The sequence below is a fragment of the Lagopus muta genome, chromosome 15 (assembly GCF_023343835.1).
Source record: "Lagopus muta isolate bLagMut1 chromosome 15, bLagMut1 primary, whole genome shotgun sequence".
In the NCBI taxonomy this organism is placed as follows: domain Eukaryota; kingdom Metazoa; phylum Chordata; class Aves; order Galliformes; family Phasianidae; genus Lagopus; species Lagopus muta.
Window position 1 is genome coordinate 15,264,129 of NC_064447.1, and position 19,124 is coordinate 15,283,252.

A 19,124-nucleotide genomic window follows, 5' to 3' on the forward strand; every position below is an offset into this window, starting at 1 on the left:
GCATGACCTGGGTTGAAAAGGACCTCCAAGATCATTTAATTTCAACCCTCTAGCTGTGTGTGGGGTCGCCAACCAGCAATCAGGCTGCCCAGAGCCACATGCCTCCAGGGATGGGGCATTCCAGTGTATCACCACCCTGTGTGTGGAAAACTTCCTCCTAGTATCCAACCTAAACCTCTCAGTTTAAAACCATTCCCCCTTGTCCTATCACTATCAGCCCATGTAAACAGTTGTTTCCCCATTCTGTTTATACATTCCCTTCAAGTACTGAAAAGAATTGGTATCATGCCAAATAGAGAAAGAAAATTAAGTCTTTCTCTGAGCAGTTTTCAGGCAAAATGTTTAATATAGAAGAGTGACAGATGGTTACAGTTTTACAATTTAGGATTAACAAAGATTAAGAATTTTACACATGAAAACTAATGAAATATACAAAGTAACAGCACATCCTTCCCTTGAACATTGCTATTCTGCTTTCATTACTTATTCATATGTTAGGTTTAGGGTTGTAGCTGATTCCACTACAATACAGTGATAAAAAATATGTATTAACATCTTATTATTGAAATACTTCTGAGTGTAACAGTGTTCTGTGATAGCTGTCTGGACATTACTTGTACTGCTTATTGAACTTTGTTTCTGCTTGGAGGCTGATTGTTAAATCAGACCATAAGGATAATCAGGAACATTCTTCAGGCCATACACAGAGAAGCCAAGTGGCCATAATCAATGTATTAACAAGCTGCTGCTTACTAGCTGTGAAGCATGCTTTATCCTCTCCACAATCCCATCATGGCCTAAGTACTGCAGAGAGAGCCACAGTGGCAGGGCACGAAGTTTTTCTACAGGCTGACTTGATGTCAGCCCAGCTGCTAAGGACTAAAAAGGAAAAAAAAAAAAACAAAAAAAAAACAAAAAAAACTGATTAACATTTTTCAGTTACTCAATTTTTGCCAGATTACTGGCGATTGCAACTAAAGTCTCAACATCTTGAGAATGGTGACTGAAAAGCTGAACGTACCAAAGAAGGATCCTCATGTCTGTAGAGTGTCACTGCAGGTACAGCCGGCAGACCCAGCCAGGAACCCAGAGTAAGAGTCATGCTGTCACATTTTGTGGCCGCCTAAATTTTATTACAATAGGCAGAATATAAACTATATGCATTTTGATTAGATCATGACTTAAAGTCTACAGTGTTATAAGGTTTCTAGATGTGGTACAACATACCAGTACAGAAGAGGAGACATAACCCAAAGCCAAAGTTGCCAAATTCACACTAGAAAAATAAAGCAGCATTAGCACATATTAAGTGTGTATTAAGGCAGTTTTAATATTCAGTTCAAATATGCCACGTTAATGCCAAAATGGAGGTCATTTTTATTCATACACATGAAATAAAAGTTTTAATGAATTGTGCAGTAGGTGTTGCTATTTGGAATTCCAAGGTTTTAAACCCAAAAAACAAAAATCTGTTTCATCCTAAAAATGTGGCCAACCTTCAGGGAAATCATCCCCCCCAAAATTATATCTGTAATTCAGCAGCAATTTGGAATCAGAGGCATACAAATATGATGCTATATAATGAAATACTGAGAGAAACTGAATCTCTACTCCATGCTCAAAAAAATATAAGAACACTGGAGTGCTCAATGACATTGCCTGAGTTCTTCCAACTTCTTTTCCTTTTGGTTTAAACTTTCTCCCAGTTATGCTGCATAATGCACTTGTGGCACCCTTCTTGACGTTCATAGAAGTAATGACACTTCTACCTCCTTTCTCATTCTCAGTAACCACTGTATAATGTCTCCCATTAATTGTCTCATAAAGTTCTCTTCTGTTTGCATTTCAAGCTCTTCAAAGCAAGGGCAGGTAAGATTACCTTCTGAGTAAAAGTAGCCCATAACCTATGCTGAAGTAATCACTCCAATTAATTATTCTTTTATACGTAAAACAATCTCATACAATGGCAAAATTACAACCATGTTAAATTCTTAATGTGGCAAAAATAAAGGTAGCCTTTTGGTCTTCCACTAGCTGGTTAGCCATAAAGCTATGTGTTGTTCATCAATTGGACTTTTACATGAATATAGTTTTATAAATATACATCTCAAGTTTCATACCCTTCTACATGGAGCCACATTTTATACTGCTCACAAAGTTCCTTCAGCCGCCCAAGTTTATCTGTGTGCCCAGCACCTGGCGTCCCTTTGTTGGAAAGGAAAAAATGCAACAACAAAGGATAAGCATGCAAATTAGGACTCTACATAAGACAACCTCTTGTACTGTTGCCAGAAAAGTCACAAACAAGAATAGGAAGGAAGATATTTAAGAACAGTCAACCACACAATATTCACATCATTGTGATATGAACAACTGATATTCTGGATAAAATTGAAGATGCTAGCTGTGTTTGCCAGTGCACGTTAGAAATACTGTGAAAACTAAATTACCAAGGCACCCATACAAAAAGTTTTTTTTCTTAATTTAATATTTTCAAGGTATTACTTCAACTGGAAGAACGGGAGCCAAGATTAATGTCTTACGTATGTGTATTTATGTTTAAGTCCAAAGCAAGTAAGCCATTTCCTTCTGGGCAGTTTTGTTTAATTAACAAGAGAAAAATGCAGATTTTAAAAGTAAAGTTGATGGCACATCTATCAAAAATTATTACTTGCTAACATGAAACTGACTCTCAACAAGATTTGCACACATTAAGATCAGTTTTAGTTATATTAGTACACCACCTGATATAGACAGAATTGTAGCAGTATCATCCAATTTTGAATTAGGTAAATAAAACTCCCTCTGGACAGATTGTCATCAAGATACTTCCTGATATTTCTTGATATGCAGCCGCTAAACTATTTAAGACAATGTCCTTTTATTTTGGATTTTATATACGAAATAGTATGCCTTTTTTGTTATTGTCTGTCCACAGCACTTACCAGCATTAGCCACAAGCAACAAAGGCAGTTTTCCACACTCAACATCATCTTTAATCAATCTGTCCAACAAAGCAACATCCTATTACCGATAAGAAAAATATATAAGTATATGTATCAGACAACAGAGATTTGTTTTCACTGAACTAGAAAGTGTGTTATGAGTGAAAAGGGACAACATACTAAAGTTATGAAAGGCGTTCTCAATGTCTTTGTCGTGACTTGCAGTTTCTTCTCAAAAGGTTAAAAAAAGGAAGGTCAAAAAAGCCTTTGTGAAAAATACAACATAAGTACATAGTGGACTTTGTAAGCGTACCTTCTACTATGTGTGTTCTAGAAATCCTGGATTAAAATGTGTATTACTACATATCAAAAAAATACTGAGCATATTACAAGGCCAACACACAAGCTGCTGGCATTTTAGAAAATTTGGTTTATGGTAGAGTTACAGGCTGGAAAATGGAGTGAACATCAATGAAGTTGTCAGGAAAAAGCTTATTAATGAAAAAAGTTCTTAGGGAAGACAAACTCACCATTTGATGCTGAGATCCAAACATAGTGTTACAAGGCACATGGCACATGCAAGAGAGGGGTAACCCTAGCTGCAATAAAAATGATGGAAATTGAGCAACTCAGACATGCTTCAGGAGAATCATTTCAAATGTTTGCAGAAGTGTACATATTAAGTGACAAAAAATAATAAACTTTATAGTACAAATCTGGGTATTACACCCTGGAAAAGGATCTTACTAAAATTTATGATTAAATTATTAGTAGAGGAAAGAAAGCATATGGAGAATTGAAAACAAACAGCCCCATACAGTCAACATCTGTTTGGTTCTTGAAATGCATGCAGCATTTCTAATTAGATACCTGTGCCCTGTAGAAGAGCTTAAACTCAAGCCTCTCTTTCTTGGACAGCCTTGCATGTCTGCTTTCTGGAGGGACCAAACTCCACTGGAACTTCACAGACACCTCACTTCAAAGCAAAGAACAAGCTGCCTACTTTGAGCACACTGCTTAATTCACATTGTTAAGTTTGAAGTTATTCCTTTGCTAAGGAGGTAAATTTCAAATAACTTTTCATGATTAATGTGGCAGAAGAAGAATGAACGTCTCTTATACATTTTAATCTGTAACCTGGAAGATGACAGTTGAAATCACACTCATATCACTTTGTACAGAAGATCTAGCAAACTAAGAGAACTACAGTTACAGACAAATTTGTACTTATACTTTCACATTTTACAGAAACAGAATTAATGTCTAATTACTCAATTGTAATCAAAGTTCCAATTGTGTACCCTACAACTGTAGCGGAAATGCTAACTCACAGATTGAAGTGGTGACTGAGCACCTGGTAGGAAGACAGGGCCAATCCAGGGGAGCTCAGGTGCATGTAAGACCAGACTTCATTTAAGGGTTGTCACTGGAAGCAAGGGTATCTTGCTGGAGATCCCTGCATACCTGACGCCTTCTGAAGGTAAGCAGCTTCTTTCCTTTACTTCTCTGCCCACAACCTTTGAGCTCAAATTTGCATTTGAGCAAATCCCCACTTGCTGCTTGGCTAGGACCTTGCTCCTCTGCTGTCATTTTCTTCCCATTGTGTTACAACCCCATACACCACTTATCACAGTCTAAGCTTAAACAGCATCACTTAAGTTCAGTGATCACCCGATAAGGATGCATTACCATACCAGAGATGAGGCACTAGTGTTAATAGCAATCTCTGGTCCATATTCAGAAGCAAAAGGTTCGCAAAATACCAGTTCTTAGCAGCATTTTTTGCATCAATTTCAATCAATAACTACACCAACATTTTGCTTGAAAAGATAACAACCTTTACCACTTAATTCTCAAGTTATTTTTGTCTGCTTCCTTCTTTGGTACCAACTTTATTTCTCTGCAGTCAACATCTTTCATAACTGAAGTTGACCTTTGCCTATGTTTTATAAGTTTGAAAAGCAGAATTACTAAAGCAATGCTAACACAATGTATATTCTCACATTACAAGCTTGCAGATATTCCACTAACATCAAAGTATAGCCTTATCTGAAACTCCTTTCTCCTCTCCTTCACATTGCTACTGTTTTTACCATGGGAGAAAATTAAATAAATTCATAAAATCACTGAAGTTATGCTTTTCCTAGAATCAAAATTGAACTCTGACACCAGACTTCACTGTTCAAAATGTCTCTCTTCATACCCTCTTTTAACAGGCACATAAATCACTGTTAAGTGTCCTGGTTTTACCGGTCTTCCTTATCATGACATTACATGGCAGGCCATCTGATGCTTAAGCCCAATGTTGACTGTATTTCCTGCATGCTTGCTTTCTAGCAGTCTCAGCTATTTCACAAGTGTCAGCTCTGGGAGACGTGATCTCCCGACGCGATCTCCCGATTTCAGATTAGGGGGAAGTTCTCTCATCTTTTCTGGAAGGCTAGCTATGGAGGGCCTGCTGATAAGGGCTCAGCCTCTCTCTCCCCGTCAGTTAATTTTTTTGGTTCAACTGATTTATTATTCCGAATCATTCTGTATTATCTCACATTCCTTGTAATAAATCAGTTTCTCCTATCTCAATCAGATTTCTTCCTCTTCCTTGCTCTTCTTTCTCCCAAGGGGAGAGAGAGGTGTTGCATCATTAACTCTTCAAACTGGGACAGTAAGTCTCAGAAATATACAATAATTTAATAAAGGTACAAAAACCTATTATGTTCATTGAAAAACAACGCAGAGATGAGACAGTAATCTCATATGAAATACCAATCTGACAACAGCTATCAAATGTGTGGAAGAAACAGGAGAACTGCAGAAACTGCTCAGCTTGTCTGGGGAAACATGCATTCACACAACAGAGTAGCACTGGGAAAAAATCTCGAAGAAGCTCCAGTGTATGTCCCAGGCAGACACACAGATTTAGAGGAAACTTTCACTGATCCCAACAAATTTACAAGACTGCTGACAATAAAAAGCACCAGTTTCTTGCAGGAAGTCTGCATATATTTGTTAAAAATCTAGATTTCAAATAGGCAATGTGAAGATAGCTAAGGTTTTTTGGAGTCCCACCTGATTTACTTTACCTGATTGCAGAGAGCTTGGCCCAAGCCTGTTCTAGCTGCAGAGCTAATGTATATAACAGGCTGCTTAGTACATAGCACATTAAATCCTTCTACTGTATAGTCTTCATAGCATGTGTGAATAACAAGTCGGCAGATTTTTAGGAGACCTTCGCGATCATCTTCATGATAATAAGCTGACCCATTTTCATACCTGTAAGAAAAGTTGAGTATGACCAAAAAAAAAAAAAAAAAACCACAACAAAACACCCACAAACCAATAGCCAGTTTAGTAACTAAAGTAATACTGATCAGTGAAAGAGTCACAAAAGACAAAAGGTACAACTACCATCTGAGCAGGATAAAGCACAGTAGAAGGAAATTGAAATTTTGTTGAGACAGGCTGAGATTACTAAGAAACAAGCAAAATATCGAGAAGATAAGACACAGACAATTGAGGACAATCCCTCAACTGTCATCAATCACAGCAAACAGCAACAGTGGAAACAGTAGATATGTAAATTTAATGAACAACTTACACATGAGATCCTTCCTTTAGCATTTGTTGGTGGGACAAGTAAATACGTAGTATTGTAAAATTTAAGAGTGGCATTTGTTCACAAATGCTTTTTTTTTTTTAACCATTTTATCTTACACGCACAACACACTACAGTAACACACTTGTCAGCAGTATTGGCATGACTTTTTGAAAGCTACAGTATCATGAGTGACAAAATGGGATTCTTATTTATTTGTTTTTGCTTCAGGAAGAAAAGCATTTCTAATCAGCGAGTCCCTTCCTACTCTAACAACCCCACACAGATGATTTCCATATTCTTCTCTTGTGGAACATTATATTTACACCATATGATGAAACAAGCATTTTTCAAAGATCACATTGTATTCTAAGTTTTAGTAGTATTACCTGCCACACCAAGAAAACCGAATTAGATCCAGGAACAGTAAAGGAGAAGTTTATTGAATACATGTTTCAAAGGCATAAAGTACCTCAGACCTCACAAACATATGCCTTAAGAAACAAGAATTCAACTAAATGATCAACCACTTATGTCTACAACTGTACTGTGGTCCTTAACTGCCATACAGCCATCTTAACCGGATTTTTATGGCAACTATATATACAAACTAGTTCCTGCCATTCAGCATCTGAAAAAAGGAGACGCGCTGTCCTTGAGAGCAGCCCTGTGGAGAAGGACCTGAGGGTCTTGACGGATGAAAAGCTTAACACGAGCCAACAGTGTGCTCTTGCAGCTCAGAAGGCAAATGGTATCCTGGGCTCCATCAAAAGAGTGTGGCCAGTAGGCCCAAGGAGGTGATTGTCCCTCTCTACTCTGCCCTCACGAGGACCCATTGGAGTACTGCGTCCAGGTCTGGAGCCCCCAGACAGGGAGCTGTTGGAGAGGGTCCAGAGGAGGGCCACGAAGATGATCAGGGGACTGGAGCACCTACCCTATGAAGACAGGCTGAGGGAGCTGGGCTTGTTCAGCCTTGAGAAAAGACAACGTCATTGCAGCCTGCAGTACCTAAAGGGAGCCTACAAACAGGAATGGAGTCAACTCTTTGAAAGGGTCAATAACTGCAGGACAAGGGGAAATGGTTTTGAGGAAGGGAAGATTTAGGTTGGATGTCAGAGGGAAATTCTTTTCAGAGAGAGTAGAGAGGTACTGGAACAGCTGCCCAGAGAGGTTGTGGATGCCCTGTCCCTGGAGGTGTTGAAGGCCAGATTGGATGGGGCCCTGGGCAGCCTGGTCTAGTATTGAATGTGGAGGTTGGTGGCCCTGTATGTGGCAAGAGGGTTGGAGATTCATGATCCTTAAGGTCTCTTCAACCCTGGCCATTCTGCGATTCTGTGTTTTAAGACCTTTCAAAGATTAGTTACAAGGTCAGGACAGGGACTTCTTTTGCTGAAAAAGCAAAGAATTTGCATTAAAGAATTACTACTGCCTAGTCATGCGTAAGTTTTTCAAAGAAACTCACCTGAAAAGCCTGCAGAGCCAGAGAGTAGTATCAGAAAGGATCCTTGTTGTGAGCTTCCTCAGTCTTTCCTTGTCCAACACTGATATATAGGCAGCCAAACTATGTCCCAGTAGAGCCATGTGACCCTGCTCACCAACATTTTGAAGTCTGCAAGCCACAACAGACATTGCCAACTAAATACTAGTTATGATATTATAGAAAATATATGTTTGTATTTTTTGCTGTAGTGGTAGAATTTGTTAACATGAAATACTTATCAGAGAGAAATACATTATATACCAGACACCCTCCCACTGTTGTGCATTAACACAGTGAAATGCTAGTACAGACAACACTTGTGCTTCACTTACCTTAACTGCTTAATAACAACTCATCTTCTTGTTTTACCCATTCAAATAAAATCCTTATGCTAATTGAAGGTTTATTTTAATCAGCTGGAACTAAGCACCTTATCTGCACTGTGGCTTGAATGTTCATTAAACAAATACCTTTCTCTCCTTACGCTGAGAAAACTCAGAAAATTTATTATGAAGATTGTTAGAGGCAAGTTTTCATTAGTTCTGTTTTTTGTGTTTTTTTCTTCTCCAACTGTTTTGAAATTGTTAACTTCAAATAATATTCAAATAATATTCTATATATAGCATAATTTCAATTATCCAGGAAAATGGAAACCTTAAAAACAATTACTATCTCTCCCTGTAGAGCTTGCTGGTATTCAAAGGTATGTAAGACTTTCAGACTTGATACAACTTTCAGAAGGGAAAAAGCTGAGTGAGCTGTCAAATCAGAAATCATTCCCTTTTACAATCCAGTTTAACAATAACCCTAACTCATTTAAGGCTTTGTAATTTTAAGAAAGCCAAGAACAGCACATTATACTACTTCACTATAGAATGTAATTAAGTAGCCATTAAAAAGTCACGTTTGCATGCCATTGTTACACATTTAAGCATTTTAAAGTGTAAGTTCTATAATAATCACATAGCATAATATCAGGTATTTTTCTCATACAAATATTCATATTGACTTTACCGATAGGCCTGCGAAGACTCCTCTTCCTCTTCACCATGCATTAGGTTCTGAACTAACTGAAGTATGCTCACCATATCCTGGCCACTGGTATACCAGTGAGGGAAAACAAAAAACACCAGACATTAAAAACAACAAAGCTAGCACCATTGTCTTGCAAGGAGGCCATTTAAGACACACAGATATTTCAAACTACTTTTCATTTTTAGAAAAAACTCAGTAGCTCCAATCCAAAAGAAATTTGGTTTATGTACATAAAAAGTTCAATAAATTTTGCAGTGTTTTCTGAAGTAAATGTTTTCTAGAGTGAAGAATACAAAAAATATAAGTCTTAGTTTTCAGATGCTATTATCTTTTCTGCCATATGCACAAAAGTTCCATATGATTTTTTCAATGGATGTGCCAAATTGAATTTTTTTTGTTTTTAAATTTTTCTATCTTACTAGTTTCAGTTATTAATTTACCAGCTGTATGTTCTAGTGAATCTTTATTCTATGCACAGGTATATCTACATTTAACCTTAATCACAGCTATATGCACCAATGTTCTTCAGTCAGGTGACTTCAGTTACCTGGTTACCTTTCTACCTTCATGACTATAGAAACTGTCACAAAAGTTGTTGCAGTACCTGAACTGGTAAACCTTCAGAGGTGTCACATATATTATACCTATGATAACGGTTATAGAGCATTATCAAAAAAATACTTGTTGCCTACCTGCCTTGCAGAGGTCCAGGAATATCCTTCCGTGCATACTTCTTTACATTTTCCTCCTCTTTTCTAAAAGACATAAGAACAAACTACGTATTTACTTTGTGTTTTGTAACTGACCTTGACTTACAAAAATACATATTCATATGTTTGCAACCTATTTCACTGAAAACAGTTTAATAAATCAGGTGAGACCAAAAAAGAAACAGAGTCAAAGATTCGCAGGGAGCAGAAGGAACCTCTGTGGATCATCAATCCAACCAAACCAAGCAAGTTACCCACAAGGTGGGTACAGGTGGGTCTTGAATATCTCCAGAGAAAGAGACTCCACACTATTCCAGCGCACTAAGTTTAGCCAAGACTAAGTTAAAGACCTACTACATTTTGCTTCTTGAGTTCTTTAACAGAAAACGTTGAACTCTCATATATGAGCACATTAGAAGTTACTTGCACATCAACAGGAAAGTATCTAATATACAAGAAAAACAGACTCTGGATTTGCCCTAAATATTACAGAGCAAGCACAATATATATACAGATTTTTAAAAATTCTATTATTTGAAAAAAAGCAATTTTTGTAGGTGTAAGCTTCAGAACACAGTATGTCCTTAAAATACTAGAAAAATGAATTCCATCTTGCTTAATAACAATATCATCTATAATTAGAACTTGCACACAAATACTATTGTTTTGTGGTTGTTATTCTCTGTATATACCTTTGACTATCTTCTAGCATCTTCATGGCTTCATTCAGATTCTTTCCCATTTCTGCTAGAGTAGGGTCAACCATCTGCTAGGGAAAAGACCAGCACATTGTTTACCTTCTGTTCCCAAAACACCCTCATTACAAACTCATGTAATGTATATTTGCTTAAAAATGATATGTTGTATCAACATAGAAAATTCAGAACATAGAAAATTCAACAATTAAAAACATAGAAAATTAAAGCATACTACTAACCTAAAATAACCAAACCAAAACAGAAATTGATTGTAATGTGGATCTTATTATCCACAGATCAAATTTTGTCTCCGATACAAGTTGCAGCTTCTTAAGTCCCTTAATGGACAGCCTTATAGTTTGTTTAGATAACAGGAAGGGTCAGTGTCTTCGTATTGAACAGATAAGGGACATTCTGCCAGACCTTACATTGAATAGATATGGGAGGTTCCAGGACTCTTTGTGTGGAATACGTATGTAGCTCTGGGAAGACCTCTGAATGTATATAAACTAACTTTTTGTGCAAGGTATGTGTGATAGGAATAGAGTATCCTCCATGCATCCAGGGCTGTTATTAAAGAACGCATACTGTCTAACAATTCAGCTCGAGTCTTTCCTGATAAACTTTACTGATACACTTTACAGTAACACCACAAGGAGTCAGAACTTTTTCAAAAATCCTCTGGAATCTCTACTTATCTCTTTTGGATTATGATGAAGAATGAAAGAGCAAGCACTAGAGGGGAAAAAAAAAAAAAAATAAACACAAGGTGTTCAAGTAAGCCCTTGCTATAATGTTTTAACAACAAAAACCAAATACGTGCCATTTTAGCCCTACTGAATGATTTCTTTCCTTAACCATTCTTCATTATGAACAAAACCTCAGTTATTCCCTTAAATACAAAATCTCACATGCCACACTATTAAAAAACAAATGTGCTAAGGAATACCATAAAACCCTTCTACAGAGAACAGAAAACAGAATTGTATCTTAAATACAAGTCTTTCAGTGGCAGACCTAATTTAGAAATTCTCCTTCAACTTCACCTGAGAATTCACATCTCCACACCAAAGAAAAAAAATAAAATTCCCATATTCTCAGTTGATTCAATTCTTTGAAGCCACGCTACACCCTGACAGTCAGCTCTCATAGTGCACAGATTCTCATAAAAACAACAAATGAAACCAAAAACTCTCTAGCCCTTCTGCCATATTAGTAACAAGAATAAGCAACGAAAAACAAAAAACAGACCAAGATCAGTAAATAAACTCAACACTATTATCTTTAAAAGACAGTTACCTTCTAGAAAAGCTGTATAGGAAAGCCAACACTGGAAAATATCACCAAGGCAGATTTTAGATCACAGAGCATTCAGATGTAAATTCAGAGGAAACCTTGAATAGGCTGTCAGTTTGCTATATGTTATTGCTGTAGATGTTATTATTTAGATTATCAGTTAGAATCATAGAATCACTAAGGTTGGAAAAGACCTAAAAGATCACCCAGTCCAACCGTTCACCTATTCCCAATAGTTCCTACTAAACCATGTCCCTCAACACAACATCCAGTCTTTCCTTGAACACCCCCAGGGTCGGTGATTCCACCACCTCCCTGGGCAGTCCATTCCAGGACTAACTAAGAAATACTTAAACACTTCAGTAGTAAGTATTTGAGAGCTTTGTTTTGTTTTTTTATGAAAAGCAAGAAAGCATCATATAAGACCACACTAGCAAACTTAGAAGTAAAAAGGCAGTTTTTCCAGCATTCCCTGTCAGTCATTTCCTCATTTGGGTTTCCCTGTTGAACTTTCACAACAATAGTTTGCAAAGTAGATGGGAAACCAGCTGTATAATCAATAGATATTAAGAGGTTACAATCACAAAATAAACAAGAGAGTTAAGTGAAGTAGATTATGATAACAAAAGAGAATAAATGGAAGGCTTACCCTTATGCTGGGCTCACCACAAAACACCAGAAGGAGGGATCTCCAGAAGAGACCCTTCCCCACTGGCAGCCAGCTCTTCAATAGCTCTAGGAGGGGTGCAGCCTGGCTCCACCCCTTCCGGCAGCACAGCTGAATTGCCTTCACCTGTGCTCCTCTGCCTGACTCACAGCTCACCTCAGGTGATCAATCAGAGGTTCAGGCCATGACTCAGTAGTTCCCAAACACCAGCTAGACCAAATGCTCTTGTGAACCTATTTTTTTTCCTACTTCTACTAACTTTAAATCAATTATTAATGTTATCAGAGAGAGGCCTTTTAACTAGACTACACATTAAAACTGAACGGCTGTTATCTAAAGAAATTCCAAGCTACAGAAAAGGCTCTTCAGCAGCTGCAACCCTCTAGCTGCACCAAACAGGACAAAAATAAAGAAATCATGAATCCCATGCTGAAAGCAGGTAACAGATTCTTGTTAAAGCACTTGTCAGAGACAGAAGAACTGGATGTGGTTCTGGGCAGCCTGGTCTGGTGGTTGGTGACCCTACACACAGCAGGGAGGTTGAAACTAGAGCCTTACAAAAGAGCCTTTGCACTGCTATTGTTTGTTACTAACACCAAAATTCAGCTGGAACTACAGCAGGTGTTAAGAACTGCATACGTTTGCCTTGTGACTTGCTCAGTCATGCACTAATTATCCATGCATTAAACCCCTGTAGTAATAAGCTAACAGAATAAAGACGTTAAAAAGTTTAAAAAGTAATGAGAAGCTATGCTAGGCTCCATAAAATACTATGAAATCAACAGTCCTCGAATTCAGATCGGGGCTTGATTGGAAAATAAATTCCTTCTGTATTTTTCCAATTGCTAAGTGGATACACAGCAATTCATATTCCTTGGAATTACAGGACACAAAAGAACCCTTTAACCATTCTGTAATGAACATTATATATGCTTCCTCCTCCATTCTCATCAGTAAGGGCATGGACGTGCATAGTAGCAGACTATCTGCTTATTTTAAACAGTATGAAAAACAGGTGTGGCAAAGTTGCAACAGCACACCATTCTGTTAAAGAATTCTGGATATGCTTTAATAGCATGCCATAGTAAAGTTGCACGCTAGTTCAGTTTAGTCTGTAAATAAGGTGATGTGTATATAAGCTCCAAGCAGCAAGAAACAGTATTTTTTGTATTTCTATAAGGAGACTAATGGACAAGCTCTTGAACATCACCTTTTGAAGGACACATTCATGCACACATTTGGGGCAGGCAGTGGGAGTGTACAACAGCTGCATTATATATAAAGACTTTTCCTAATGACTCTCCAACGCAGTAAGAATTACAAAGGCAATTTCAAAACCAACAGCCATAAGATTTGAAGCACAGCAGAAGACGAACATACATACATGCAAGGAAAACAAAAAAGTGCATCTTTCTAACTACAGTAGCAGAAACTTTAAAACCATTTTTTATGGTCACCCTGCTGCACAAATCATTCATTTCTTCACAATGAACTGTAATCCTATTAACAAGACTGCAAAAAGCAACTCTGAAAACTTGAAAACTGAGAAAACTTGGAAAAATTTTGTACATAGTGCTCTGAATCTAAGGACCTGTCTACACAACATGAAATTCTACACCTGACTTGCATGTAATTGCTGCCAGGCTGTCAAACTAATTAAAAGCTTTCCACCTGAGGCAGCTCAAAGGTCTTTTTGTCTTCCTAAATGAGAGTTTTAACACAGCATAACTGCATATATTTTCAGCTCTCATAAGCATTCTATAACACTTATTGCACAGCTAACTTTCATTTAAATGTATTTTCAGATGTCTAAGTGACTTCTAATACACTGCGGGTCAACTTCCTATGCTAGCAAACTCAGATTTCTTTACCATGCTTCAATTTATGCAGGACTATTTATTTTTTTTGTCCCTGACAAAAACTATACATTTCAAAGGCTTTTCCTTGCTTGTTTGTTTATGATGAAGTATGTCTTTTTTCTAGCTTCTTGATTACAATTGTTAAAGCACGCCTACACAATAATCTGCTGCTTCTGTTACTCAATGCCTTTTTTCTCTCCATGTGAGTACACAACCCCTCTTGGAAGAAATAAAAACTCCACTGGACAACAAAGTAAATACAATTCTAAAGCAGGATGCACTAAAGTCCTATCTCAGGTCACTTCCTTTCACCAACACATTAACTGTGTTAAATGCATTTTTGCTTTTTTTTCTGGTCAAGTCTGAGATGATTTATGTGATTGCTTAGGCTACAATTCATGCAGAACTGAATGACAGGGGAGTGGTGTGACTGCTTTCAATCTGTGTCCTTAGGCACCCAGAAGTAGTGGACTAGGTGACCCAGCAGAATGCAACAGTGCTCTCAGCTCCGATACTTTGTAGATTCCCAGTACCACTGGTAGTTCCAATCTCTACCATCAGTGAGCACATCCAGACATCACTGTCAAAATCCACTGCCACCACTGTTTGAGAAAACACTGTAAACGTCTACTGGCTTATGGAGAAGAAGCAAAAGATACAGAAAAAGCGGGAAGGAAAGATATGAGAAAAGATAGTATTCAATCAGATAGAGAGCATTCTGTAATGAAGTGAAAAGGAACAATACAGAAGGACAGCAGCGATTGATAAACACAAACATCTGACAAAGCGACAAATTTGCTGAAAGTGTGTCTTCATACATTAATATGAAAACCTTTTTAGTATGTTTTTCCTTTGCTGACAAGGCATTAGAAATGCAAGCAGGGAAGTAACTACAAAAAACTAGGACAGTACTTGCAGAAGCACCTCAGAAACTGAAACTGTTTACATAAGTCTTAGATTTTGCGCTCAGTCCCTTTCCTGGAACCAACAGGATCTGACTAATCACAGTAAGGTGATCCTTCAGCCATTTGCATTACAACATGCAACAGTACTTCAAGCCCCAAGGAGGCATCCACGGGCACTTCTACCTCCCATTCTTCCAAAATCCTGACACTGACCAGCCTATTCTGATTGTTGCTATTTACTGCCTTTGAGATGTACTAATCTAATTCACTAAGGTTAATTTTGGCAGAGGTCTGATTTGTGCTTACGCTTTTGTATCCTACAGCTCCAAATTTATTATTTTTAAGTACTTCGAGCAGTAAAGTATTTCAGATATGATGTTAGTATTTCATGGTTACTTGGCAACAGGGGAAGTATGGAGATAAGCACTCCAGTTTGCAATAAAACTGATCATTAATTACAAACTAAAAAATGAGAATACCAGTGTTTCACAACTTTTATTTTGAACTTTTGCTGGCTTTTCTGTACACAGAAAAGGAACATCAGAAAGGGATGCTTTTAAACGGACTACATAAATGTGTGCAAAGAGACTCTCAGATGTAGCACAGTATTCATCAGAAACGTGCCTCCTTTTCCCCTTACATTATTACATTTGCCCATGAAAAAGTTTTACTTCTGAAAAATAAATACTGTTCTCAACTATAAATTAGTCTCAAAGAACAATGAGTATTCTTTACCCACAAGAGTACTGTATTTATTCCACAGGTAAAGAAATACCTTGAAAAAGTTGCCATTTCATGACTTGAATGAAAATGGCACCATACTAACACAAGGCTTCTGCTTACAGACATCTGTTCTTTTGAACTTTATCACTTCCTTAATGTGCAGCACAATTGCACGCACATCTGCTGCCTCGGGTTTTCCATAAAGTTACCAGGATGCCATGGTAATTAATGCAGTAACAGGAGTCAGAAATCACATGCTGAGCGACAAACCCTAACTGTTTTTTTCATGTTTAAGAAAAGCAGCATTGTGGAGTGGAATGCGATGGAAAGTGCAACAAGAGAGCAGAGCAACGAAGTCCCAGGCCACATCGAATGAGGATCCACTCAGACAAAACAGCAGGGGCTACAAAAATAAGAGCAAGAAACTGCTTACCTGTGGAAGGCCTGCAAGGTCTTCAGGTATGTAAGGATCTCCTGTGAGATCCCCTCATCTCCACTGCCAGCCCTTAAATGAGAGCTGGGAAGGGGTGCATCCTGGCCCAACCCTTACAGTCATCCAGTGGAACTGAGTGCATTGCATTGCATGCACCTGAGCTGCCCCGACTGGCCTTGCCTTCCCACCAGCAGCTCCATCATTGCTTCAGGCCATGACTTAGCATTTCCACTACATGGAGACAGCACGAAGTTGTAAAGGATTTTTATACAAAAATTTTAATACAAGGCGTAAAGTACTTATCAGTGATATTCCAGTAAGCTGTATGTTTAAGTTTATAAAAAGAAAAGAATCTGTGGTTCAAGTAAAAGGCACCCAGGTGCATTTTGATACTCCTTAAACAGGCACAAGGTAAGTGGTTACAAATTCTCTGAGTATAAACATATTCCAACTTGGATGAATTTCAAATTGATTTAGGAAGAATTCTTCTTACATATCACACACAAGACCAAATAAAATGCAGATTTTAGTGATTAGTGCAACAACTATCACAAGAGGGTACTAACCACTAAGTGGCTAAAAGACAATAATTGTACTATGATATTTACTATACAGAGGACCACAGTTTTTATCATCCAAGGAGAAAAAAACCATGATAAAAAAAAAAAAAAGTAAAACAAATGGCAGCAAGTTTACACACTTATTTGTGTATACTGACTATCAAGCACATTAGTTCTCAGAGTCGTCACTGTTTACAAACTACAGCTTACCATAAACAATACAAATAACCAAAACATGGGCTTCATTACGAAATGTAAGCATTTAATGACAGTGACCTAGTCCAACAAAACTTTCAAGAAGTTTTTCAGTAAAGCATCAACATTTCTTTAAAGTCAATTGGACTTAAGTGCAACAAAGAGCATACCCTAAACTGCTATGCTCAGTTAGATGTTACTTCATTAAGCTTTCCTGAATAAGCAGCAGTCAGTGAGATTTTTGCTAGGGCCAGTAAAGATCTGAAGTTCTTAAAGCCTGCCAAAACCAAGTCTCAAGTATTGCATTTTTCATCTGCATTTAAAATAGCAAAATGGTTTGCTACCAACTTATTAACTACATCAGGAAGAGACTTTCCAAATTCCCTTTTTACTCATTGTACAACAGCTCATCCTATTCACACGTCTAGCTGCTTCCAAAGATTACATAGGACTAAGCATGCTGAATACAGTAAATGACCTAAAGGGGAAGGGATACAATAAGATCTCAACTGCATAAGAAATAAATTGTTTCAAATAAATACCATCTCAAAGACAGCAACAATGGTGCTGACAAGCAGTCACAACACGAGCAACCTGTTCACTTTGAGGAAGCGCAGCAGGTGCAGTAAGAGCCAGCACAAGTGACAGGTCCTGGGTAACTGCTAGATTCTCACCGATTCACAGTAACTACAGCATAATAAGTTTAGTCAGTGACTTATGCTATAACAGAGTATTTGTTTTGTACACTGGACACGGGAGAGCAAACCTGGGGCTGCAAACACCTCCAGAATAAAATGAAAATTAAAAAAAAAAAAAAAAAAAAAAAAGAGAGAGAGAGAGCGAGAGAGCGCGAGCAAAGAGGTCAAATATTCTCCTGCTGAAGCTTAACGTTCCCAGAAAATACCGTTCATCTTATTTTAAGGGACGAAAAGCGTTCCCAAAGAGGTTCACTGGGCACGGCCGGGCAGCAGCAGCAGGGCTCCGCCGGTGCTTCCAGTTCCTCAGGCTCGCTCGACACAAAGCAGGCGTTGAGCGCAAAATCAAGGTCCCGCCAACCGCCGGCCCCGGCTCTCTCCGCTCGGCCCCCACCCCATCGAGCGACGCGACCGCCGCTGCCCGCTCGCCCCTCTGGGCCGCTCGCCTCGCATGCCCACCGCGCCTCAGCGCCCGGCCGCTCGCAGGTGTCCCGGCCCCGCCTCGGCAGCCGCCCGCACAGACCTCCAGAGTCGCGTCCATAGCCAGTGCAGCCACCGCTGCACGCCGCCTCCCCACCGGAAACTTCCGCCTCAGCACAGGCCGGCTCCACGCTGGCAGCGCTGACGAGGCCACGGCGGGAGGGACGACGAACGCACTCACCTAGGGAACGGCGCCGGCACGCCCCGTAGCCGGCCGCCCGTGCGCGGCACAGACCACCTCTGCGGCAAGGCGGGGAGGAGCTGAGGCAGCGGCGCTGCCATCGCAGTGCAGCGGACTGGGGAGAGCTCAGCAACCGCTGCGGCTTCACCCCCTCTCCGGCTGGTGGAACTCTCCTGGCGAGGGGCCGGGGCGGTGACGAGTTCGGGCGCAGGCGCAGTGAGCGCGACCCGAAAGCAGCTTTTGGTTGAGTTACTTACTGCCTTGTGCGGGGTGGCGTTATCGCCGCTCCGCACATAGTACTGAGCCTGCTGGCTGCCAGGACGGCGCGGGTTTCGGGCGGTACTCCGAGCGCTCCACAGCCGGTCCTCACCGGCAAAGAGCGTTAACGGTCCCGATGCGACCACAGATCCACCGGCAAAGCTCAAGTTCATCTCAGTAAATTCTTCGCACAGTGCACCTTTGCCAGTAACCCTTTCATAAGCCGAGGGCTCTGCCGGCCATGACGGCCCCACGGGGCGTGACGGCAGCGCGCTTTGTGCCCGCGCCGCCTTCCCGGGAAGGAAGGTCGCGCGCCGCACACATCGCCCAGGTCACGACCCGCTCAGCGGCGGGCGGTGGACGATGGCCGGGGCGCTGCTGCGCGGCGGATTACTCCTCTTCCCCCGTCACA

General features: G+C 39.5%; 1 protein-coding gene across 9 annotated transcripts in view; it reads right to left on the reverse strand.

The window, feature by feature from the left end:
* Positions 1 to 18,639, reverse strand: part of PDXDC1 (pyridoxal dependent decarboxylase domain containing 1) — a 30,301-nt gene extending 11,662 nt beyond the window's left edge. For 3 of the 9 annotated variants that reach the window (XM_048961198.1, XM_048961195.1, XM_048961196.1), the window contains exons 1-11: positions 10,455 to 10,531; positions 9,745 to 9,807; positions 9,032 to 9,115; positions 8,000 to 8,146; positions 6,026 to 6,215; positions 3,476 to 3,544; positions 2,946 to 3,024; positions 2,121 to 2,205; positions 1,228 to 1,276; positions 1,022 to 1,123; positions 754 to 879 (exon numbers count right to left, since the gene is read on the reverse strand). In XM_048961198.1, the coding sequence (XP_048817155.1) occupies positions 754 to 879; positions 1,022 to 1,123; positions 1,228 to 1,276; positions 2,121 to 2,205; positions 2,946 to 3,024; positions 3,476 to 3,544; positions 6,026 to 6,215; positions 8,000 to 8,146; positions 9,032 to 9,115; positions 9,745 to 9,807; positions 10,455 to 10,528 (1,068 nt within the window). In that variant the 5' untranslated portion in view covers positions 10,529 to 10,531. The other 6 variants (XM_048961191.1, XM_048961190.1, XM_048961193.1 and 3 more) reach the window with 6 other exon arrangements.
* Between the last annotated feature and the right edge of the window lie 485 nt (positions 18,640 to 19,124).